The sequence below is a fragment of the Ambystoma mexicanum genome, chromosome 1q (genome assembly GCF_040938575.1).
Source record: "Ambystoma mexicanum isolate Mex_15411 chromosome 1q, UKY_AmexF1_1, whole genome shotgun sequence".
Lineage (NCBI taxonomy): Eukaryota > Metazoa > Chordata > Amphibia > Caudata > Ambystomatidae > Ambystoma > Ambystoma mexicanum.
In genome coordinates, this window is record NC_090922.1 from 844,197,388 (window position 1) to 844,223,477 (window position 26,090).

The 26,090-nt window shown below is 47.8% G+C and overlaps 1 protein-coding gene across 1 annotated transcript in view; it reads right to left on the bottom strand.

Annotated features, from left to right (window-relative positions):
* SOAT1 (sterol O-acyltransferase 1) overlaps positions 1 to 26,090 on the bottom strand; it is a 454,029-nt gene that overhangs the window by 58,707 nt on the left and 369,232 nt on the right. Inside the window, exon 13 of the mRNA XM_069641479.1 lies at positions 3,499 to 3,597. Within this exon, the coding sequence (XP_069497580.1) occupies positions 3,499 to 3,597 (99 nt within the window). The remainder of the gene's footprint in view (positions 1 to 3,498; positions 3,598 to 26,090) is intronic.

Genomic DNA, 26,090 nt, shown 5'->3' on the forward strand with positions numbered 1-26,090 from the left:
CCCCAGCTGGGGAACATCATCTTGTTTGCAGATTGCTTAAAGGCGTCCGGCTTACAGTGCCGCCTCCGACCCGTTATAACAAACTGTGGGGCGTTCATAAAGTGCTCAATCTTTTTCTCTCGTGGCTGCCTAACGAGGCGCTATCACGTACGGCTCTCTGGCAAGCTTACTATTTTGCTTTGCCTAGTTTCTTGCAGGAGAGTTTTGATGTCAGAGCTCTAGACCTAGCGGGCAGGTCTTTTTCTCCGGACTGTATCGTTTTTCACATACAAAGAAGAACTAAGTGCGACTCCAAAGTGATTTCTTACCCGGCTTTTAGGGAACAACCCGTTACGCTGACCTGGTATCCACAGGGACGCCACCCAGCCCTGATTGGATGATTTGCACTCTCAAACCCTCTCCCTGTCCCTTGGTAAGGCCTCTGGTTAAAGATGGCTCTGCAATATAGGAGAGCTGGATTCAATACCAGATTGTCTTTGTTTTCCCACCTCCCTTGGACTCAACTCTTTCCTCCCCCCCTTGGGCCTTCTCCTCACCTTAATATTGTAAAAGGTGGATTCTCTGTCCTGCTCCTCGTGGCAGGGGCGCGTAGATGTGGGGGCGAGCAGCGACCAAGTTACTTCACTGGTGCAATCCCCCCCTGTGGGAATCCAGGCCTGCTGCGACTCCGTAGGTTTGCTGCTTTACAGTCTTTACATGCAGTTCTTATGTTCCTCTTAGTTCGAATAATAAGGTCTTGCTTCTTTCCCCTTTAGGTATGGAAAGGTATTTTGGTGGTGTCATGCAGTTCGAAGATAAGCATGGGCCGGTAGGCGAAAGCACGGTGTGCGCAATGCTGTCGGGTGAGTAATGCGTGATGTGCAGCGCTGTTTTGCCTTTTATATTGCTAACCTGTGTCTTTTCTCTCCTTGCAGGTCGCGATGTTTCTCGCCGAGCGCCGTAATGTTCCAGCAATGATACTGACCAGGAGAGGACTATCCAGGTAAGAATTGTGTGGCTTTCTTCGATCGGGAAGAAATGCGAGTAAACGCTTACTAATGCTGTCTTTCTTTCTCCTCTTTCCAGGTTATGGTATTCCAGGATGCATGTGGTGCCGGATGATGGAGTTCATATCTTCAGGTGAGTGGAACTGAAGTCGGCGATGGATTGAAGACAGCATAATGTTCCAGGTAAGATACGTAGTGTGATCTCTCTGCAGGTCCTTGGTTTCAGGTAAGCTGTCATCAAAGAACTGGACACGGTGAGCGATTTGCTGCCCACAGCAGAATAACGCAAAGCATGTTCTGCTGTTTGGGTGCGGTTTAAATGGTCTCAGGTAAAGTAGTCCAGGTAAAATAGTCCCAGGCCTGCCACACCCAAAAGACTAGACCGCATAGCTAAGTTCCTTGTAACTGAGCTATGTGTGCGCCTCCATGTTGGCTGGAAAGTTAAATTGTCCCAAGTAAAAAGTCCCATTCCAGTGTTGGTCTTCATGATGGTTATGAGCCAAAGGCGCCAGGCCTGACTCCAAGAGAGTCTTGGATGAGGTTTCAAGGCCTTCGACCTGGCCCTAACTGGAAGGCCGACTAGCCAGTGAGGGCCAGGGGTAAGGGTCATGACACAACCCAAGCTTTGCTTAGACAGTGTTTGAAGGTCTACAAAGAAGTGACAGCTCCTCTCAGGACCTCACCTAACGGTCAGCTTCTCATAGCTATTCGCAGACCCCACAAAGCAGTTTCGGCCCCTACTTTAGCACGCTGGGTGCGCTGGACCCTAGCTCAGGCGGGGATAGATACACTCCAATTTGGCACCCACTCTGTCAGGGGAGCCATGGCCTCCAAAGCCTTCCAAGTTGGTGTCCGTTTAGAAGACATCATGAGGATGGCGGATTGGGCAGGCGAGTCAATATTTAAAGAGTTCTACCTGAAACCAGTAGAACAGCTTGCTTCGGTTGTGGTTAGTAAGCTTTGAACGAGCATAATGGGAGCCTACGGTCTAGACATAGAATAAAGATTTTCCATAATAACTTACTAGAAGGTCTTAATTCTATTAAAAACACAGAGGTGAGCATTATCCCAACCAGCGGGGGAAAGGAGCGAGGCGTATCACTTAAGAATGATTTTAGGCATTGCAATAAGCTGTTATTTGAAAATCCATGCATAGTTTGCAGTAATACAATGCTCTTTTCTCTCCCACCCCACAAAGGGATCTAGGGTTACCATATCATGAAGTAATTATAGTTCTGTATCTTTTTTCTTGAAAGCGTCTACAGACAAGTCCGTCTGATCCGCAGCTCGATGCCTCTTCTGGTTGACCGCAGTTGTGATTCTACTTAGCATTCACGGACAGCCAAGTTCGCAGCCTCGAAAGAGGAAGTTAATTTTTGTTCAGGACTGTTTATGGGGATACCTACATGCTCATTGACAATTTGCAAGAATCGAAACTATAGCACTAGCACCTCCCTGGGGTAAGGGGTGCAGGGCTGTCGGCCTGAGCATTAATGGTAAAGCAAAATAGAATGCCATGCCCCCAGCAGATTACCCCACCCTAAATGTAGTGGCCCCCACCCCACCAGCACACATGCACATGCGAACTCCAACACAGGGCCCAAAATTGCTGGATGCCGTTTAGCTCCTGCTTCTAGCCCTGGAGAGTCTAGTTAGCTTTACACCAAAAGCTACCAAGAGCTTCTTTTGGCTAATAAGGCCATCCAGTGCCATACAAACATACCAGTGACAATAAGTTTCTCTATTTGGCAAGGTCTATAAAGAATCAAAAGAGATATAGAAGATTGTATATAATTGACAAAATATTTCACATAAACATTAGATTTGCAGCACACTATGCACCATCTCCTGGTTTGCTAGAGGTAGCTCCCACCTACTAGGTGATACCGAATACCCAAGAGCTAGTTTTAATGCCTGCTCATGAAATGTTAATTTCGAGCTCTGCCACACTTTCTCCCGCTTAGTCGTACATCATTCAAACAACTCTCGCATGCAGGCATACATAAAATAAAAACATTCACGCGCACAAACATACATTACATTTAAAAAATAAATAAATAACATACCTTACCTGCTTGCTCCCTCAGCATCCGCTGAGCTGCTAGGGAGGACCAGATAGCCCACCTCTCCTCTTCCCAGAACATGAACACGCTGACTGACAGGAAAGGACCTCTCTTCGGTTAGTTGGCATGCTACGCTGTTAGTACAATATCAGAGACTGCGGGGTCAGACTTCTGAAGTTCCGCTAGCCTCACATTATTGTGCGCTACATTTGTTGCTGCATACGCAAAAAAAGAATACAAATGCATAGCGGGACACGCCCCCTGTTCAGAGGCAAGCAGCGCAGTCACCCAATGCAAATCAAGCACATGGGTGGAGTGTGCAGCTTGCCACTCGGGCAAGGGTTCGGTGGCCTCTACCCATAGTGGCAAGCCACCAGGATAGGTATCCCAAGCAGCAACAATTTCTAATTTTGCTAAAAGAAACCATCCATTCATTTGCTGGGACTCACCCACAGGAAATCCCGGTACACATAGTTATACAGCCAGTCATGCACCACTACGTTCCAGGTCCGGTAATAATTCGAAAAGGATGTAGAATTCCACCAATCCTGGGAAAGAAAGAATATAGAATTTGAACTAAAATGGCAGCCAAAAACCTTGTCAGAATAAACAACGTCATACACTTTCTTTTTTTATTATTTTTTAATGGAATCCACAGCTCTGGCCCTGATGTACAGACAAAAAGTTCAGGTGGAACTCGCAGCCGTTACTTGTGAAACCCAAATAGAAGATAGCTCCAGAAGATACAGCGTGGACATTTTAACTCCGCTCACTGTTAGAATGTAACCAAAGAGATTTTCAACAAGGATATTTTTAAAACAAAGTAGCAATCTTAGATGCATGATATCAGGAACGTGATATTGGAGCATATTATGCATAATTAATATTTCAAAATAGGAGCCAACTGGCCTGTTGCATGCAAGTTTTACAGAATATAAATGTGAAAAAATATTTTAAGCCAAAATAACTTTTGCAAGTTAAATGCCAGTGAAGTTATTAGGAAGACGAGGAAGATAAGATAATAGACTACACAAACTTTGATTTGCTTCAAGTTATTTTAGTGTGCAGGAGGAGTCACGGAGCAATCCGAATTGGCTCCATGCTCAAAAAGGATCACATTTTGTAAAAAAATACTGACCAGTTCAGGTTTGAAAAAGAAACTAAGTAAAGCGTTAACGGATTTCCTGATGCCTTAAAGGATATAAAGGCGACAGATCACTGCCATAAATTGCATTCCTGATATTATGAGCTTGAGCAGAGCCACTGCATTGCCTTTAATTTTGCTGGTGAACCACTGAACCTGTACTGTGTAATCAAAAGTTGTGCCATGACTGATCACAGGCGTTTCTAGGAAAGGTGGGGAGATTAACAGGAGGCCAATCTCCAGGGCAAAACAGGAAGGTGCCAGGTTGTACAACAACCTTTTACTTTGTTAAATGTACATGTGAAACAGGCATGTCAGTAGAGAGTAGTTTCTTACCTGTAACTCCATTTCTCCAGCGTTGGAATCTTTCATGGATTCACATGCTTAGAATAATCCCCGTCGTCAGGCTGGGAACCCTCGGTATATTTATTAAGATGTTTTCCATAGGAAAAAATGTAGACACTTCTGTGTCCTATCTATGTCGTTTTTTTGGGCTGCTTACGCATGACCCAATAGGACGTAGCGGTATAAATAGCTCTGCCCCCGAGGCTGCCTTCAGGTTTTAACCCCCAAAGTAGTAGAGTCATATAAAGTTTGCATTCAGGGGAGGCCGGCGGGCGCATGTGAATCCATGAAAGATACCAACGCTGGAGAAATGGAGTTACAGGTAAGAAACTACTCCCTTCTCCAGCATTGGATCTTTCATGGATTCACGTGCTTAGAATAGATTATATAGCAGTACCCCCAACTTGGAGGTGTGCAATGCAAACCAAGATTATCAGAGCCGCACATGCAGTTAGGCATACGAAAAAAAAAACATCATGGCACATTAACAATAACCCAAATTATGGTATATTGACAAGAGAACACATCCCTCTGTGGGGCTTGCCTTACTGAAACAAATGTCGAAGGACTGGTCGTCCCATCTGCATATTCGCTCCATGTTGTTGCTCTAGGCAATAATGCCGAGTAAATGTGTGCGGCACGACCTGATGCCGCTTGACAGATGTCCACCAGTGTGGGATTCCGGACCACAATGCCAACGATGACGAGGCAGATCTTGTTGAATGAGCTTTTGGACGTCTTTCCAGAGGCTTTTCTGCCTTAGAGTGACGAAATGCAATAGTCGACGCCACCCAGAGGCCAGTCCTTGTTTAGAGATCTGTTTTCCCTTCACAGAAGGTCCATAAGCCACAAACATTTGTATCATATTCCTAAACTCTAGAGAGAGATCTTTTGACATCCAACGTGTGGAGAGCTTTTTCCGCAACAGAAGAGGCTGTCACGAAGAATGTTGGCAGAACAATAGAAGAATGCTTGTGGAATGCCGTTGGAACTTTTGGTATGAAATGAGGGTTGGTTGCCAATACCACCTTGTCTTTCAAAAACCGCAAGTATGGGGGGTCAATGACCAATGCTTGCAATTCCGAAAGCCTTCTTGCCTAGGTAATGGCCACTAAAAAAGCCATTTTCCATGACAAAAACGTCAACGACGACATAGGCTCAAAAGGAGCCTTCATTAGTGCTGACAGTACCAGATTGAGACTCCAGCTAGGAGGAAACTTTTTGGCTGTAGGAAAGGTCCGAAATAAGCCTCCCAGGAAATCCTTAACCAGTCGATCGCTGAACAATGGAGTTGAATGTCTTTTACGAGTAAATCTTGAAATGGCTGCCAAATGAACTTTTATGGAGGAGAAAGCTAATCCTCTCTCCGCTAAGTGTAGCAAATATGGAAGAATCTGTTCTGACGCGACGTTTAAGGGGTCCACCCCCGGTTGATCCCTGCACCACACAGAATCACTTCCATTTACATGCATATGAAGTGTTAGTAAACGGAGCTCGTGGCACCTGTAAAATTCTTCGACACTCCAAGGAAATGTTCAGGTTCCCAAACTCGGAGCAGTCAGGAGCAAGGCTGTCAGGCTGAGGACGACCGGGTCGTGATGCCAAACTGCTCCCTTGTCTTGGGATAGAAGGTTCGGAATCTTGTGGAATCTCACTGGTTCTGCCATCGACAGTTGAAGCAGGTCTGAGAACCATGATTGTCTAGCCCAGTAAGGAGCCACTACAATTACACGACATGGGTACTTGCAAATCTACTGGAGGGTCCGTCAGATGAGTGGAAACGGAGGGAATGAATACGCGAACTTGTTAGTCCACTGGAAGGAGAAGGCCTCCCCCAGTGAGCTGGGTTGTGGCCATCTGCTCGCGTAATGTCTGCACTTCTTGTTCTCTCAGGTTGCGAAAAGATCTAGGGAAGGATGACCCCCCACTTAGAAGTTTGTCAGTTGTTGATCATTCAATTCCCACTCGTGCAGTTGATTCATCTCCCTGCTGAGAGAGTCTGCTTGTACATTGCTCACTCCTGGAAGATTGTAAGCCATTATGCTTATATCCTGTTTCGAGGGCTCAAAGCCATATTTCTTGAGCTTCGCTCGAGAGCGTCCTGGAACGAGTGCCCCCTTGGTTCCTGAGGTAGAGCACGGTTGTATTGTCTGTCAATATTCTTAGAACTGATCCCCGTATGCGTGGCAAAAAGGATTTCAGAGCTGAACGTACCGCTCTTAACTCCAGCACGTTGATGTGAAGAGTCGACTCTGCCAGGGACCATGGACCTTGAACTTGTAGGGTTCCCAGATGAGCTCTCCATCCTTTCAGCGATGCACCCGTTACCACCGTTGATTGAAAATCCGGTTCCTGTAGGGGCATCCCTTTCGTCAAATTGTCCGAGAGCTGTCACCACTCAAGTGCTCGTAGAAGCTTGCTGCTGATGCTCAACTTGTCTGACCATAAACCTCGACTTTGGGACCATCGGTCCGCCGGAAACTCCTGTATTGGCCTCATTAAGAGGCGACAGTTCACCAATGGGATACAGGATGCCATGGCACCTAGTAGTGACATGTACTTTCCGACTGACACTCTGGTGCCCCGATTCCACTCCTTTGCTTTTTGTTCGAGTTTTTGAACTCTCTCCAAGGACAGCTTCACTAGCCCAGATTGGGTTTGGAATTCCACGCCGAGAAATATCAAGCTCCTTGAGGGAGCTAAGGAGGATTTCTCGAAGTTCATTGCAAAGCCCAAATGCTGCAGAAGTTGCATGGTGGCTTCTAGGCTTGCTTGACCAGCCAATCGTCCAGGTAAGGGTAAACATGATGACCTTTTCTTCGCAGCCAAGCTGCCACTGGAACCAAGCATTTTGTAAATGTCCTGGGAGACGACGGAAGTACTTTGAATTGGTAATGACTCTGACCGACTACGAACCTTAGAAACTCTGTCGTTGACGCATGGGTATGTGGAAATATGCGTCTTGTAGGTCTAACAACGCTAGAAAATCTCCCGGCTGTATGGATCGGAGGACCTCCTTAAGCGTAAGCATTTTAAACTTCAGGCTTTTCAGAGTCTTGAGAGCCTGAAGGTCTAGAATGGGTCGCCAATTGCCGTTGGGTTTTTGACCACGAAGTAACTGGAGTAAACTCCCCGACCTCTCTCGGCCACCGAAACAAATTCTATAGCCCCTTTTTGCCACATAAGCACCACTTCCTGTTATAATATGTGAAGATGTGGTTGTGCCGAATACACAGTTGGACTCTGTGACCTAGTTTCATCGTGTCTAACACCCTACGGTCTGATGTTATTCTTTCCCACTCGTCAACGCGACAGGACACTGCCTCCCAGGACGTCCTGAAGCTCGTCATTGTTGGGACTTTGACTGCTGGCCTTTCGTGTACGACGAATATCCTCCCTTTCTCCTTGAAGCCTGGTAGTCTCGGCCTCTCCGCATTGCTTGGACAGCATGCCTATAACCTTGGGAGGAGTAAGATGGTCTGCTGAAACTACGGTCTCTGGATGCGGTAAATTGGGAATTCCCTGATGCTCCTCGGAAGGGGCGAAAGGACCTAAATGCTCTCCCGCTTTGTAGGGCTCCTAGTGATCTTGCTGTATCCGTGTCCTTTTTCATACCTTTTAGGGCCTCGTCCACCTTCTCCCCGAACACTGCTCACCCTCATATGGCATATCGAGCACCTTATACTGGACCTCCGGTCTAAAGTTAGTACCTTTCAGCCAGGCTTGCCTTCTCAAAACCACTCAGTTGTTTATTTGCTTGAACTGGGATTTTGCCAAGTCCATGGCGATGTTGATAGAGTGGTTCGATGCCTCTTGCCCCGCACGGACCAGCAACAAGGCCGATTTTCTATGCTCCTCAGGGAGGTGTTCCAGGGTAGGGGCCAAACGATGCCACATCTCCCGGTCGTATCTTGTCATGATAGCTAGCGAGTTAGCTGCCTTAACCGTCGTTGCACTTACCGAAAACACCTTCTTACCAAAAGCGTCCTGCCTTCTAGCCTCATTGTCCAGTGGTGTTGTACATTTATGCTGCAACCTGGCTTTTCTAGCAGCTGCCGCTGACACTAACGACTCCGGGGTGGGCTGAGCCGTCAAACATTTAGGTGTAGAATCCGGGGCCTTGAATTTCTTTTCCAACCTGCCCTTTATTGCTGGTTCTGAAAATGGATGGCACATTGTTCGCAAGCCTTCCTGCTAGACGTGGTCCAGAATGGGCCCCGAGAAGACTAACTTCCTCCTCTTCCCCATATGGTCAAACAAGAAGCATTCCTTCTTTTCTTCCTCTGGGGTCAGACCAAATTCAATACAGGCTTTGCCCATCATCGCCTGAAAAGAGCCGATGTCATCTGACAGTGACAGTTGAGCCGGGCTTTTAGGCGCTTGCACTTCTGCCTCCGATTCCCATGTAGGATCTCTCGAAGGGGACGATGAAAAATCTGAAAAAGAGTCTCTAGGCACTTGTTCTGACTCTGAATCTTGCAATTCCCCTTCTTCCGGGTGTGAGCATGGAGGCTCCTCGCTAACTGGACTGGAAGCTGGCATCCCCGTCGTTAACCGCAGAGAGGGACCTGGTTCGTCGTCAGCAGGCATCGCCAGCATCCCTGTAGGCGCACCCACCGGGGGGAGGGGTAACCTCGCATCCAATTGGCTCAAAAGAGACCATAGTGTAGTCAACACCTGTAAGGATAATACTGACTGAGGGTTTAACTTAGACGATGCAACGGGGACACTTTGCCCTCCCGAAATCGTTGACGAGCCAATGCCCTGCAAACCCAGATCCGCTGGACCAACAATCTGTTCACGGTCTTCCTCCATTGATATTGAGAAAGCTGCCTCCTGCTGCAACAGGGTCTCTGGCAAAACCGCATCATACACCTCCGGTTGCCAAGCCCTTGGAGGATCTACCGTCAATGTGGAAGCTCTTTCAATCGTCGCTGCCGGAGTCGACAAAGCCATTGCAGGTATTGTCTGCGCTGGTGTCAATGATCCCGTCAACGACGGAACCCCTGTCGACGGTGGTGGAGGCTGTAAGGCAGGCTCTTTAGGCAATCCCGCCTTTTTTGAGCTGGACCTATGTTTTGTCGAGTCTCTACTCAAGGAAGACCTGTGATGGTCTCCTGAGGAGGAGGTCTTTAAAGGATCTTTCCCTTTTTTCGGCGAAGATGAAAGACTTCCCTTGATGGTGATCTTGTCCATGTTTGGAAGAGGATTCTTTTGCCGGGCATTTCTCGGAGGGACGTTTCTCCGTAGAATGTGGCTTCTTCGTCGGTGGCTCTGCAGACACTGATCGGCGATGGACTACCAACGATTTAGGCCTCGATGCCAGACTGTGTGCCGATCCTACCTCCGATGAAGGGTAGGTTCCTTCATTTAGCCACGTCACCAGACGCCTATTCCGATCTTTCAGCGTCTTCTGTGAAAAACCCTTACAAATCTCACAAGTGTCCGCAGAGTGATGCGGGTGTAGACAGTACAGGCAATCCATGTGCCCATCTCCTTCATAGACTTTCTTCAGTCCGCACGTGGCACATGAGTGGAACAACGCCTTTCCACACATTGTAAAAGAAAGACTTGCAAGAGTAGAATTCAACCTTGTACAGAGTAGAAAACACGAGGTGCTCCCGCTACTTTGGAGACGGTTGAAATCTGAAGGGAGCCGCGGGGACGGGGCTATTTATACCGCTACGTCCTATTGGGTAATGCTATGCAGCCCAAAAACGACAGATATGACACAGAATGGTCGATTTTTTTCCTATCGAAAACGTCTTAATAAATATACCGATGGTTTCCAGCCTGACAGGGAATATTCTAAGCATGTGAATCCGTGAAAGATCCAATGCTGGAGAAGCTACAAAGAACAAGTTACTCTCTTACCTAGTAACGTTCTTTAGATGGGATGGTTCGACGACGTATTCCATATCTATGACAGTAATCACCACAGCTGTGCTGCTTTGAAACATTTTTGGCGTCTGCGTCCTGCATCAATGACGTCGATAGGCTGTCCTCAAGGGCCTCCATCGAGCCGACGTCACTGGATGTTATAAGTAGGACGCACAACGCCCGTAGCCTCAGTTGTTGCGTTTTCCCCAGAACATGTGGTACCAACTACTGCCAGTATGAGCACAGAAAGCCTTGCGGAAACGTAAGCTGCAATCTCATAAGAAATTCTGTCGTGGGATAGGCAGGGAGCGATATGGAATACGTCGCTGGACCATCCCATCGAAAGAACGTTACCAGGTAAGAGTAACTTGTTCTTCCGAGGGGATTGGGTCCTCCAACATATTCCATATCTATGACAGACTCCCAAAGCAGTACCAACGTAAGGAGGTGGGAAAATAATTTAAAAAACAGAAATTTAGAATGCCTAATCACATTGCAGAGTAAAGGACCGCCTTGCCAAAGGCCAGATCCTGCCCATGGATAGAATCTAGGGAGTAGTGTCGTACAAAAGTATGGACCGAAGCCCATGTGACTGGTTCACAGATGTTACGAATAGGAACACCCCTCTGCAGGGCACTAGAGGCAGCCATACCCCTAGTAGAATGGGCCCGTAAGCCTACCGGAGGGTCCTTATCCACCAAGCGGTAACATTCAGATATTGCCAAGATAATCCATCTAGACAGTCTGCTTAGTAACAGCTTGTCCCAAACGCCTTACAGCGTAACCAATAAAGAGCTGATCGTCCACTCTGACCCAGCACATGCGTGAAATATAGAAACTTAAAGCTCTCCTAGGATCCAACCTATGGAGCCTCTCCTCTTCCTTACCAGGATGTGGAGGAGGGTAAAACGCCGGAAGAATAACCTGGCTTAAATGAAATTCCGACACCACCTTCGGAAGAAAGGAAAGGAAGGACGAACTCTAAGGACAACCCTGTCCTTATGAAACACAGTGACGGGTGGCTTAACTGAAAGTGCCTGCAACTCAGTCTGCCAGCGAAAGTGACAGCAACTAAAAATACAGTTTTAAGTGTTAACAGTCTCAAAGGACAAGAATGTAAAGGCTCAAATGGAGTACCGATTAGGAATTTTAGAACAAGGTTCAAATCCCAACCAGGCACCTGGAAAGGTGACGGCGGGAACACGTTAGTAAGCCCTTTGAGAAACTGAGAAATTAAAGGAATTTTGAAATAAGAACACTCCTCAGACGAGCGCTTAAAGATGGACAGTGCCACCAGGTAACCTTTAAAGGTACCCACTTGCAAGCCTTTGTGGGCTAACGAAAGCAACAAAGACAGAGCCACAGGAATGTCACATGAAAAAGCATCCACATTCTTAACCCTGCACCAGTCGCAGAACTTTCTCCAACCGCAAAGGGACTTTGTTGCCAGCCGTCTGCCCGAAAGCAACACCTCCATCACGTCTTCAGGGAGGTCCCAATCCTTATACCTCAACCTTTCAGAAGCCAAGCGTGAAGGTTGAGGGATATGACCTCTGGATGGAGAACCCGACCCTCCCCCTCATATAAGAGCAAATCGTCTCGGTAGGGAAGACGACGTGGAGGGCAGATGGGCAAGTCGAGAAGGTCTGGGTACCACGTCCTCCGGGCCCATGCCAGAGCAATGAGGATCATCCGGGAACCGAACCTCTAACCTCTGCAGCACTTGCGGGATGACGGGGACTGGAGGAAACGCGTACAGCAGTGGGAAGGACCACTCCACCACGAACGCGTCTCCTAAGGTTCCTCTTGGAGGAAATTCCCACAAGCAGAACCTTTCGCACTTCCGGTTGACACGGGAGGCAAAGAGGTCCACCTGAGGGGTCCCCCAAAGGGCGAAGATCTCCAGGAGAATCTCCTGAGCCAGCTCCCACTCGTGAGAGATCGCGCTCTGCCTGCTCAGAGCGTCCGCCGTCTCGTTTACGTGTCTGGCTAGATGAACTGCCGAGATCGAAATTTCCCGCTGGATGGCCTCCCTGCACAGAGGAAGTGACCCTGCCCCCCCCTTTTTGTTGACGTAGTGCATGGCCACTGTGTTGTCCGTCAGAATCAGGACATTCTTTCCTCGCACAGTCGGCAGAAAGGCCTTCAGGGCAAGCCTGACGGCCCTCAGCTCCAACAGATTGATATGGAGGCTGGACTCCAGAGACCAACGACGGCTGACTGTCAACTCGTTGGCATGAGCTCCCCATCCCGTGACGGATGCATCCAGGGTAGCCAAAATGGAGCCCCCCTCATCAGATTGCCTTTGACGGCCCACCACAGAAGGTCCTGGGCGACCGAGGGCGGCACCTGAACAGGGTCCGACATCCTGCCGGAGGACTGCGACCACTGCATCTTGAGAGCCCATTGCAGAGATCTCATCCGCAACCTGGACTCTGGCACCAGAAGATTGCAGGATGCCATGAGGCCGAGCAACCACAAAAACTCGAACGCCGGGAGAGTCTGGGCATGTTGAAACTTGTGCACCATCTGAGGAGCCCTCACCTGGGGGAGGTAAACACTGCCCCAGGGACGTGTCGAGCACTGCTCCGATGTACTGGAGCCGCTGAGTTGGCATCAAGTGGGACTTCTTTAAGTTGAGGGAGAAGCCCAGCTTGTGAAGGGAGTGGCAGGTGACGCACAGATGATCCAGGACTTGCTTGGGAGAGTGCGCCCTGATCAACCAATCGTCCAGGTAGGGGTAGACGTGAATCCCCCTTTCATGAGATACGCTGCCACCACTACCATGAGCTTGGTGACGACCCTCGGGGCGGAGGTCAATCCGAACGGAAGGACCCGAAACTGAAAGTGCGGGTCACCAACCGCGAACCTCAGGTACTTCTTGTGCTTGTGGTGGATCGGCACATGAAAATAAGCGTTCTTGAGGTCGAGAGACACCAACCAGTCCTGAAGTTGAAGGGCCTGGAGGACTTGAGAAAGAGTAACCATCTTGAACTTGTCCTTCCTGAGGAGCTTGTTCAAACCGCACAAGTCCATGATGGGTCTCAACCCCCAGTCTTCCTTCAAAATCAAAAAATATGAGGAATACCATCCCTTGTTCCTCTCCGCTACAGGTACCAGTTCTATGGCGCCTTTCTCCAGCAGGGATTGAATTCCCTGCGCAAGGAGCGGATCCGGACTCTAAGAGAGATTCCCTGGTGAATTGTCGTGAGGCCTCTGCAGGAAAGGAAGACAGTAGCCGTGGGCCATGATCTCCAGAACCCACACATCTGAAGTAATGGCACGCCACTCTACAAGATGCTGCGCCAGCCTTCCCCCAACCGGCGAACCATGGGACATGGCCTCATGACTGAGCTGAAGCGGCTGCGGCAGTGTCTGAGGGCAAAGAGGCAACTGCCTGAGCGGCCTTAGCACCTCAAGTACCCCGTTTTCCACCTCTGGCACTCCTATGGTGGTCCCTTTGACTTGCAGCTCCTCTCGATTTACTAAAGGATGAGTAATATCGAAAGGAACCTCCCCTCCATTGCTGTCCCCTAGGACAAAAAGGCGGAGGCTGGCGAACTGCAGCGCTCAATCACTTTGCTGCAGCTTTGGAGGCCTGCAACCGCTCAAAGTTCTCGTCAGCCTTGCTGCCAAAAAGACGTCACCGTCAAAGGGCATGTTGAGGAGCCGGGTTTGCACATCAGGAGCAAACCCTGACCTCCGCAACCATGCAAACCTGCGTATTACGGTTCTCGCGCCATGGACCGGCTGATGCAATCTACCATGTCCAGACCCGACCAAACGGACTCACACATGGCATCCTTGCCATCCTGCACGATAGCAAGAAAACCATCCCGTTCCTCCCCTTCGGTAATATGTTCAGCCGCTAAGGAAATACAGTTCCACAGAGTGTGCGTGAAACGTGACAAGGCACATACGGAGTTGGCTGCCTGAAGAGCCATACCCCCCTGAAGAAAGCACCTTCGCCCAGCCGTCAAAACGTTTGTCGTCCCTATCAGGAGGGATGGTAGGGTACGACGCCTGCTTTGCGGGGGCCGTAGCCGCCTGCACCACAAAACTCTCCGGAGTACGGTGCGTGGTCAAGTAGCAGGCGTCTCCACTGGCTGGCTGATATTTCTTCAGCAAGGACTTGCTCACTGCCGGGAGAAGTCCAAGCTGCAGCCATCCTTCTCTGCAAGGCCATATGGAATGGCAGCACCGGGTCAGTTGGAGGACCTTGGTCGAGGAGATCAGTCATGTCATCCTGCTGAAAATCCCCTGGAGACCACCCCAGGTAATCTGTGACCCTCGACATCAGGCGCCGATATGAGGACTCGGCATGCGTGCCAGGCTCAGGCCTACCAAACTCCACCTCCGGAGAGGTGTCTAGACCATTGGCGTCGTGCAACGACTGACGCAGGTCCTCAAGTTGGCTATGCCCAGAAAGGAGGTCATCAGGAACCTCTGCATGAACCACACCTTCCTCAGACCCCTCATCCACCTCAGAAATATAATCCAGAGGCCGGAAGGAGGGTACAGAAAAAGGAACAAAGACATGTTTAGCCTTGGCCAGAGCCTTTCTGGGGGTTCCACCGTGCCACGGGGAACCTCCGACAAAGCCGCCTCGAAAGGAGTCGATGGAATCTGCATCGAGAGTGGCGCCGACAGCTTCGACGGTGTCGACACAGGCCTTGAGGGCAGAGCCCCGAGCGGGTCTCGACAGCCTGGGCGCCAATGGCGTCAACGACTTCCTCGGAGGCGGAGCCTCGAGAGAGTCAGTTGATGATCTCGGCGCCGCAAGCATCTATGTCTTCTTCGTAGACTTCACAGGTTCTTGCAGTCTTGAGGGCGTCGAGGACCGGGACCTGGAACGGGCATGTCTAGAGCGACCATCCTTGTCCGACCGGGACCTCGAAGGCGCCCGATAGTCGCTATGACCGTTCGAGCCCGAAGGCGTACGAGCAGCGTCTCTAGAATGGTCACGGCCGGCATCTTGACGGCGTGGACGGACCAGAGCCCTGCGATTGGAAAATCCCCAACATCTCCTTTCAGAATGGAATGCTTGTTGGGACAAGCAACCCACCGACGGGCAGAGTCCTCGGACGAGAAAGGTGGCCTGTGACGGCCCTTCCTGGAGAGCTTCGAAGAGGCAGAGGAATGGCGGGACCAACTCCCAGACTGAGAACCCCCGGACTCACGACGACGATGTGGAGAGTCGCCCCTCGAATCATCCGTCGAAAGACCAGTGGAACGCGACTTCCGGGGCTTGGCCACCTTACCGACCGACAGCTTCTTCTTACGCTCCCGCAAGGCCTTCGATGTGAGCGATTGGCAGTCGACAGTCACCCGTATCGTGGTCCTCCCCGAGGCACCAGAGGCAAGCGTTGTGCGTGTCCGTCAGCGACATCTTGGACCCGCACACCCGACATTTCTTAAAACTGGACCGCGGGATGGAAGAAGCCGAAGACATCCTAAGAAACAGGTTCGAAGAACCGAAAGAACAGGATTCAGTAGAACCGAGGCGCGCCGAGATCTCCCAAGCGAACACGTTCGCGGAAATAACAGGACCGAGGCTACGGGCGTCGTGCGTCCTACTTATAACATCCGGTGACGTCGGCTCAACGGAGGCCCTCGAGGACAGTATCAACATCATCGACGCAGAAAACTTTCTGAAGCAGCACAGCTATGGTGATTACTGTCAGATACTGAATACGTCGGAGGACCCAATCCCCTCGAAACCATGCCTATGCCGGTTGTATGTGTAACTAAACATTAGCAAAGAAGCATGGACGAAGGCAATAGTTCTGGCTGTTGTAGGGGTGTAGTCTGAGTTCATGCACATAGGCATATCTAGGCAGAAGGACATATCAAGGGGAAAGCAGAAGGAGTGGAGAGAGTACAGGAGGGGCAGCAAAATGAATGGGAGCACTTATTGATGAATGAATGAATGCGAGGGAAGAGGTGTGATGTAATGATTGGGAGTATAATGTGCGACTAAAGGCATGCTGGAGAGATGAAATATGTGGACGATGGATGAATGAAAATATAATGCGTAGGACAGTCTGAGGATGTTTGCATGGGTAAATGGATAATGATGAATACATATGTGAATAAAAAACATCTACATTAGTAATGCATGTTTTCGGTGTGCCTTAGTTCGAATTGATTAACACTGCTACCAATTGAATGGAAAATGTTAAAGGCAGAATTCCATTTTGGGGGGTTCTGCAGTCTCATTTTATGGGACCCCTACCCTTTTTGCTTTTTCCTTCTATGTTTTTGGAAGTTTTTTTTATTAATTTTGGTGGTAAGAGGGACTTTTGCTGAAGTGCCCCTGCCACAACATCCCTTTTTACCTTACTTAAAGGTATATGGCATTGAGTCAGCCCATAAAGGTGCCCAGTCCCCATGGTTGCTTCCCGGGCACTCCATTTTTCCCCTCAGGTGATTTTATCACCCTATATTGGTTTTAGGAGGGGTAGGCTGGGAGTGAGACAATCTATCGCATCAACAGTCCAATGTACCTTGCATGTTTTTAAATATTATCCATAAAACAATTGTTCTACCAACATAGGCTCTTTGTGATCCCAGGATGGCAGCAGCCATAGTGGTGTAGAGCAGTTTCTGACCTTCCAGTGGGGTGGGCCTGGGTGTTTGGCAGTTTGTGAAGCCAACCTGTGTGGCTGGCAGAAGGCGACCACTGCGAGTGAAGAGAGATCTGGATTAAACCCAGTTCCTGAGCTCAGTCATGCTCGATTTATGTAAGGGGAGCAGGTTTGCTAACCTGCTAAATGATGTACAACCAGTGCTGCATTTTTAAGCCCTCTTCTGGCCATGGCAGCTGCATGCAGTAGTCTGAACATAGCCCGGGGTTGGGGTTTTGGCTGCTGGGTGTCCTTCCCGAGACTTCCTCGTTGTGCTAAAAGTCCTCATCTGCTGGGACCAGGCCTTCCATCCTAGGACTGTTTTCTGGGCAGTTCTACATTTTACCATTTTCCCTCCAGGGTGTGTCGCCTTGGTTTTTAAGCTGCCACCATCACAAAGGTTATTGGTACCCCAACAATACACCAAATCTTTTAGTCTGGTAATCTCTGGTCACTACCACTGTTGTCCTGCTGCAGGGCCTTTTTTGCTGGTGTGCCATCCACGTTTGCCTGCTCAGCTTCAGGGGTTTGCTGTGTAGGTTCCTCAGCTCTCCTGCAGCCATCTTCATCGTTGATTCCACTTCTGGATGGTGGGTCCCTCTCCTGTGAATGACTATTGTTCTGCTTTTGAGCCCTTGGGGTCTTCGTTGACTCAGGGTGCAAAACTATGGTTAACCAGAACCTTCAACTCACCCATTAAAAAAAATAAGCCTTTACTTACCATTGTTTTTCTCTCGCTTTCTGGGAACTGACTTTCTGGAAGAAACACCAACTACTTATCTCTGGGACCTGGTTTGGCGGGTTACTCAAGATACTCACAGGGCTCTCTGTGGTACAGCTTCAAGTCCCCCTTCGATCACATTGGGGCCTAAATCCAGCCCGGCTTTTCTGCTCCTGGCTTTGCTGGATCTTGAACCATCCCCTGGATCATGTCTTCTACATCTCCAATGGTGTCTCACGTGGTAGATTGCTTTCTTGGGATACCTGCGGAAACTGACACATATCTGGGATTTTATGTTTCCTACAAGAGACGGTTCTCAACACTGGAACTCCTACAGGTGGCCCTGCAAGGTACTTTTCTAGAGTCACCATAGATTACCTCTCTAACAAGCCCTGGATTTGTCTTCAAATTACTATGTATATCCTAGGCAGGAGTGTACGCTTGATTGCTGAACATGATAATTACTGATTCTATTATCTAGGTGTCTAAGCTATAGCTGACATCTGGAAGTATATAGGTCATCTGTCTGCCACCAGTTATGGGGCTTAAATTTTGTATAACATGAGTACTTATTATTCCCTTCATAAATAGTGTATGTCCGACCTTAGAAACTAAGTCTTTTTTTCAGTATATATCGTTTTGCCGAAGTAAATTAATTAGTTGGAATATACTTCAACAACATTACTTTGTGGAGAAATAATTATGTATATGTGAGTGCTAGGGGGGTAAAGTGGGGTGAGAGCATTGAGGAGTAGAGGTGATAGTGGCAGGGGAAAAGGGGATAGGAGAGGTCACCCATTTAAAAAAAGTAATGTGAAGGTTAAATTGCCTAGTGTGTATTTTAAAGGCCTGATAAATGATTGCATATGTGTGTACTCATTGCAGCCCTAGACCACACTCGCACCACTCCAAGTCTAAGCCTTACCGCTCTGCTATTATATTTATTCTTTGGTTTGGTTAGACTTTAGTGCCTTTCCTGTTCACCATAATAGATTTGCCTCACAAAATCCATCCGTGGGGTGCCTTCTGGGAATCCATCTTAATAGGATCCTTATTTGAAACTCACCCACCTCACCTCCATCTTTAGTTTTTTTTTTATGTTGGCCACAGTCCAAAGATAATCTTCACTTGCCAGAGTAGATTTGAGGGAACTTTTATATTCTTAGATGTATTGTGTGCATTATAGAGACCTTCAATAGCTGAAACTGGCACACTGATTGGTGAAAGCAATCCTGAACTTTTTTCAGGGATGTTCATTATCGAATTCTCATTTTCAAAGTTTTTGTCTGGCCCACAACCAACAAGCATTGGCAAAGCCAACAGTTTGGGCTTTGCACCTGCTACTATCGGCGCCAGTTAATACCACTATGGCAGTGCCTGGTTTTCCAATAGTTTTGTCGTATATAGTAGGCAGGAAGCAAGTAGTAGTCTGCAAGTAAGTCTTCAATGTAAGTTCCTTATTTAAGTTCACTGTCACAAGTAAATATTAAGCCATTAGCAGCAACCATACATTTATTTCAAACCAAAGATTTGTTTTCCCACGTACTCATTGCAACTTCTTGTAATGTCTCTTCTCATGTTGCCACTAATAAGAGCTGGCAGAGGCAGGGAACACTGGGGTAGGGCCGAGCCAGGACCAAGCCTTTGGGTCTGGCTCTAGAAGCCCAATGCGGACCGAGCCAGTGTCTGGATCAGGGGTGGAGGCCAAGGGGGAATAGCGGCACGCAGTGTGGGGGGGGTTAGAGGGGCAACGTCAGTCTTTTTTATGGGGAGTGGGGCTGCGAAAGAGAACAAGAGGATGTTGGTGCTGGGGGAGAGGGACAACGCTACTGTTTTAGGGATGGCAGGAGGTGCAGGGAAAATGAAGATGGTGACACTTAGGGCGAGATGTAGACAGCATGAGTATTTTTTTTCAAATAGTGAGGAGAAGGCTGGGGGAGTATGGGCAAGGGGAAAAAATGCTGTAGAGGTAAGGCGGGCGAGTGATTTAAATTCCCCCGCCAGCCCCTACCCAGCCGTTCCAGGAAGTGCTCTGGCCCATTCCAGCCAATAAAGTGGCTGGGTTGGGACAGCAAGTCTTGCAGGCCAGACAGGAAGTCAGGGGCTGGGCACCTGAATGTGTTACCAGCACGCCCAGAGCATTCCTTTTAACGATTTTCCGTGTTATGGGGCAGCAGGTGAAGCTCTTGATCAGTCCCTGCTTTGGTCAGGCACTGACCTGAGAGAAGGGTCAGGCTAGAGCCCCAGTTTAGGCCCAGGTCGGCCAAGCACCACTGGGCTCGCCCACTTCCATCAGTAAATATCAAAGATTGATGATGCTCCTTGCATTGCTCTTTCCTGTGAAGTCACTTCTGTTGGTGTGAATATATAGGCAAATTAGGAGGTTTGCATGTGGCCTGGGCAGATCTCTAACAGTTCAGGTCCTGCATGGATAATGGCCCTACAGTTTTGTTATTTGTTTGTGCTGCGTATGTGCTAAAATGCCATATGCCACTAATGTTCCTAAAAAGTTGATGGTGGGGAGGGGCATGGACGTGAATGACACTGTATGGAACCACATGCACTGCGCTACTACGTCTAAAGTGTGCTGCACATCCATTTTGTAAAGTCGACCACCCTAGATGGAAAATGTTGGATGGGGAGGGGTGTGTGCGCCTGTGTGAGTGAGAAATTAAATTATCATCGGACGTTTCAAAGAGAAGCTACGTCCCAAAATTAATGACAAAGGTGGAGTGCTTCAAACGTAAATATGAAAACCAAGAAGTCTACAAAGTACTGTTTAGAAGTAGGAACAATGTTTATATTCACTCTTTTGACCCATCATTAGACAAACGCATCTGCTCTTCTCACGCGTGAGTTTGAAACATCCGAAACGTTCATTTATTCAACATAAACTTCTTTCCTGGAAATGGGCACGGGCTGCGAAGCTCGGCTGGTTTACAGGAGGAACGAAGCCTATCTGAGTACAGAATGTTTTCGACAAGCTGCAGAAGCCAAGCCCAGGGAGTGTCATGGAGAAGGCACACAGCATGCCGCTCACATGCCCTCCTCTTGGATGCAATCACATGGATGCAGTGAGAGCAAAAAGAGCACTCTGTGCAAGCTCTTCCCCTGTTGCTCATTTACACTCCATTCTCACAGAGTGCCCAATGCGGGAACTGGCCTCGCTTCTCAGGGAACTGTTCCTCTCACAGGACCTCACCGCTCAAGGAATACGAAATATGCCTTGATTTTAGTCTGTACGAAGTGTGAAAAACACAAGCCTAGTGCTGGAAAAATTTTGATCTGAAACAGATTAAAGACCAATACACAACATGCCAAACATACAGATCCAGTGACATACCATGTTCAAATGCAGTTACTTAAAGGGGTAGTTCACTCTAAAAAAAATGACAATAGATTTTTTTATTATGGCCAACATTTTTAAAGCATAACATTTTGAAGTTCCGATGGCAAATCATTTTTAAAAAGACCATTGAAGTGTTGAATTTCAAGCACTTGGTTTTCTAAGGTGGAGCAGTTTTGTGTGTGAAAGTTCATGCAGTGCTCTCACGGCAACAATCAAGGAAAGCTTATTGCAGCTGGAGAGCATAGCGTTTTCCAGCATTCAGGCAGAAGAATCGTTGATGCTGGTGACATTTAAAGTGGAAAGCAGAGCACCCATTTAAGTGGAAACAGGGAACTAAGCTGATCTCACCAGGGCCATGTGATGCTTACGCCACAGGTCTATTCAGCTGCTGTGTTTATTCACTGATGCCTCGAAAGCGAGGTCACTCCAGAGCAACCAACCAATACACAGAGTAAGCGGATACACCTACACAATAAGCTTCAATCACACTGTACTGCGGCTTGGCGGCCGCACCGGGACCCAGCTGAAACAGTAATGCGCTGCACCACCATTTGCCAGTTTCCCCCACTCAATGATTTGGCAACTAGATATCATGCAGAATTTGCCAGGAACACCACAGTGCTCACAGTATGATTGAAGCTTATTGGGTAGGTTTATCTGCTTACTCCATGTATTGGTTGGTTCCTCTGGAGTGACCTCACTTTTGAGGCAGCAGAATGTAGAAGAGCAGGTAGTTGCTATCCTGCTAGCTCCCACCCCCTCACAGCCGTAATATTGGAAGTCAGAGAAAAGCAATAAATGGGACCCTCTGCATCATTCCTATACTGTATCGAGTGTATGAGATAGGTTATGCATGCAGACATCCATACAGAATGTACCCTCGCGCTGAAATGATGGAAGAATGTTGCATGGAAGAATGATATATGGAAGGATGTTGCCTGCCAAGATGTCAGAACACACCTGTGGACATCATGGAAGTAGGTTAAGTGAGGACAAATTGATGTCATAAAGAAGATGTATGAAACTATGCTGAAACTATATGAAAATATTAATTAACGATGTAATTAAAGCACCAGGAGTAACATCTGCGCTGAAATCCCTCCAGTAGCTCCCTGTGGCTGCAAGGATCAAGTTCAAGACCCCATGCATAGTCCAGAAGGCTTTCTGGGGACTTCCTAAATACTCTCCCTCTAGAGCACTACGCTCGCCATCCTCCGACTCTGCGGGTGAGCCATTTTTTCCAAACAAAGCTTTGGGGGTAGATCTTTATCCTCTGCAGGTGCCTCCCCCTGGAACAATCTCCCTCTCTCCCTCTTGAGCTGGATCTCCTTAAATTCCGGAAACTCCTCAAGACCTACCTCTCTTGCTAACCTACTTCCCTCCTCCTTCTCTTCCCTAACTCTGCTCAGTTTTGCTGACTGGTCGCCTGGTGCACCTCCAGAGCCTCACAGGTCCCAGGCTCCCTCGCCAGTCTTTGCACTTGCCTCCGGGCCTCTGCACTGTGCTCAGCACTGCTGCACTTCAGAATTCGTTCCATAAGAAGGGTAACCTCTCTGCACTAAACCCAGGGCCCTGCTGGACTGGGTGCACTTGTTCCCCTCCCCCTCCCTTGCGCTCCCGTACTGTGCACTTGCATTACCTCATTGAACTAGGCCTACTTCGTCAGGCCTTGATTTCACATAGTTTGCTTTGTCATAGTGATACATTTGTTTATTTTACTCAATCCCACAACTGTTAGTGGTTGGAGCGCGAGTCACCTTCCCTGATCATCAATTAAATGTCTGAACTTTACAAACCCTGTGGGTGGTTTGTGGGAATTGTGTGTTCGCCGCCACCACACTCTTTTGGACCAAATTTAGATTTTGCTAATGGGAGTGGTCACTAGCACATAGAAGTTAGATCGAACCCACATCCTTTGATAATAAAGTAGGACTTTGCCATATTCTTGGAGTCTGTCCGATTATTTGGTCTGAGACGATTATTGTAATTCCATCTAGCACAAAAGACGTTTCAGTGTGCTAGAGCACAAGTGAATAAACACAGCAGGCGAATAGACCTGTACAGTAAGCATCATATGGCCCTGATGAGATCAGGTCTTCCCTTTCTCCACTTAAATAGGTTCTCCGCTTTCAATTAACACTTGAATGGTCATTTTAAAAATGAGTTTCAATGGGAACTTTTTTAAAGCAATGCCAATATATCTTTTATTATGGCCAACATTTTTAAAGCATAACATTTTTGAGGGAACCAACCCTCCAAAAAGGAAAACGGATCAATGTGAAGACATGGACTAACATTGTATTCAGCAAAAGAAAGGTCCAACATATTCCGAATACAGATTTTACACACTAAGATGCATGGTATCTTTCAGCATTCAAAGATGGCTGCTAGTTTCGGATTGTTTCCAGAGAGCTTCCTTAGAGGCAGTCATCCAAAGTGGCTGCCTCCATGGAAGAGCGCAAAGAGTTCAGCGATGGGCAGGAAAGTGGTGGGGGGAGTGGGGGGATTAGTCATAGGGATTAGCATGGCTAGGGGCAGGGAATGGGGAGGGATTCAATAACCGGACAACTGTGCATCCTTCCTCAGCACTATCTTCAGCACTTGCCTCAACTCCCCCTCCACCCTGGAGGCTCGCACTTACCTTACATTGCACTTCACCCGTTGCTCACCTATGAGCAACCTAGCACCTATCCCATTCCCCCGCTCTTTTGCATTACAGACCCTCATTCAAAGTCCATATTTGAAGGTCTTACGTTAAAGCTCTTATTTTAATGACAATAGTTTCGGCTTAAAGGTAGCGCTTTCAGCGCAACCTAATAGCACATACTAAAAATGAAACTGCTGTACCAGGGTCTTTACGAATCGAGCATTCTCCGTCAAATATATTGACTCTGTCCAGACATGACCAAATTGTATTTTGCCAGGCGCAACATTTTTATATTTTGGAGCCCATGTCATAAAATTCAACGGTGTCAAAATTCCATTTAAACCACCACCCTGGTTGTACATGTCATTGTTAATATTGTCATAAAGATGTACAGTTGACTGTAAGAGGATATTCAGTGTTGTAATAGGAGAAAGCTCCCTAGAGTCCAACTTCTCTCCCTGGACCACTTTCTCCTTAATTCGCACCGAGTAGCTTGCAGGATCCAATACACCACTAATAGTCTGACTGTACCCATGGGAGCTTACAAATGTCTCGGGTGATGCACTTAGATCTCCACATACTCTCCTAAAACTAGGAGGCAAGAATAGTTTTGGAGCGGTCTGCTCCACCAGTCAAAGTTAAATCATTGTCCCTGAGCCAGAGCTGGTGTGAAAGAAACAACTGAATCATCTTACTTCTAGAGACCATGAGGATCCTAATAGGAAAATAGTCCTTTGTTTTTTTCCTGAAGTTGAAGCCGCTCTTTACTATTCCTTATTTGGTGTCCTCCTTAGCCTCCATTATTAAGGGGCACCAAGATATCAAAGTCATTGGCACTATTATTTGATAACTGGAGTGGAGTGCAAACCAATTTGCACATTGCAATATAGGTCCTCCTTCCTCACCGCTGTAAACCATGCTGTGGGGCGGGGATTGGATTTTCGGATAGGCACCAATTTGTGACGTTAAATCCCCTGCCGCCAAATTGGGACTGCGTCTTCAGTTATTCAAAATGCCTCCAGTTTTCCCATTACTCTAGAGATTGTACGTAGCGGCCCTACCCGACTATGATGAAAAAAATCAGGTATCAAAAAGGAGAAACTTAGCCGTTTCCGCTGGAGGAAAATCTAAAGGAAATCTCCCAAATCGAGGCAATCGACACTGGTGGAAAAAGCTACCAACCACACCACGTACCACAAACTGCCAGAAACAGCAGTTCCTAGCACTTCGAACCAAACTGGCATATAAGTACTCAGCTCACAATGCTTATCAGGGCTGTCGGCTGCAATTAAAGTGCCAGTTGTAGTTTCCTCCTTGAACTGCCTCCGGTCTTCCTCCAAAATTTGGCATTTGACAAATTGTCACCCAAACAAAGTCCATAGCAGCAAAACACAGTCTTGGCCTTTCCAGTCAGAAACTGCACTTCCTTGCACTTCGCTGTTCAAAGAAGTTCAGTGGTTCCGACTGGTGATTTTCTGTCCCTTTGTTACTGCATTGAATTTTGTAATTTTACAGAGATTATGCATAACATTTTGAAAAATTATCAAGTCATTGGTATGCTTGTTTTGGTGATTTCATATCTTGCCACCAAGGGTCTGGCAAAGTCTTGGTCTTTGCTGCAGAGGTGTTCATTGTGAACACCTACTCTAGTTCTGCCATACCTTCCATAAAATGTTCTACACTAGCAACACAACCGCACAGAAAGCAATTTCGGTGCCACTAGGATAAGGGGGCGGGGGGTTATGCGACCTGCAGCTCGCCTGGAGTTTTAGACTAGGACTCTGATGGTAGTTGTCCAAAGAAATGTATTGAAACCCTTCAGAGTCCCATGCCATCTAATCTGCATGCTTTGCTCTTTATTCAGTGCATGCTTTGCTCTTTATGCAAGGACAGTTGACCCAGCTTATCTGGACTATTAACCTTTCTGTAGTATATAATCAACTTTCTAAAAATGAATCGTGATGCTTCCATTGCATCTTCCATTTATCAGCACAATTATCCCACTAACAATCGCATTAAGGTAATCACTTCGTGGAACAAACAAATGGACAGCTTGCCTGCATGTAATATCACTATCCGATTAGATGCAAATATACATAGTGATATCATTTCACAAGGACCACCATCTATGCCACTTTATTGCCGGCTACCACGAGTAGTATATTTCTAAAAACACATTAGCGGGGACACATGAATGCATGCTTGTAACTCCAAACCACCTTCATAGCCGCAATGCCCCCCCACACCGGACCACAGTGATGATTTCCTGCCTGTAAAAAACACTGGGTGCCTGCTCTGCAACACCACACTATGGTGTGCTTTATGAACT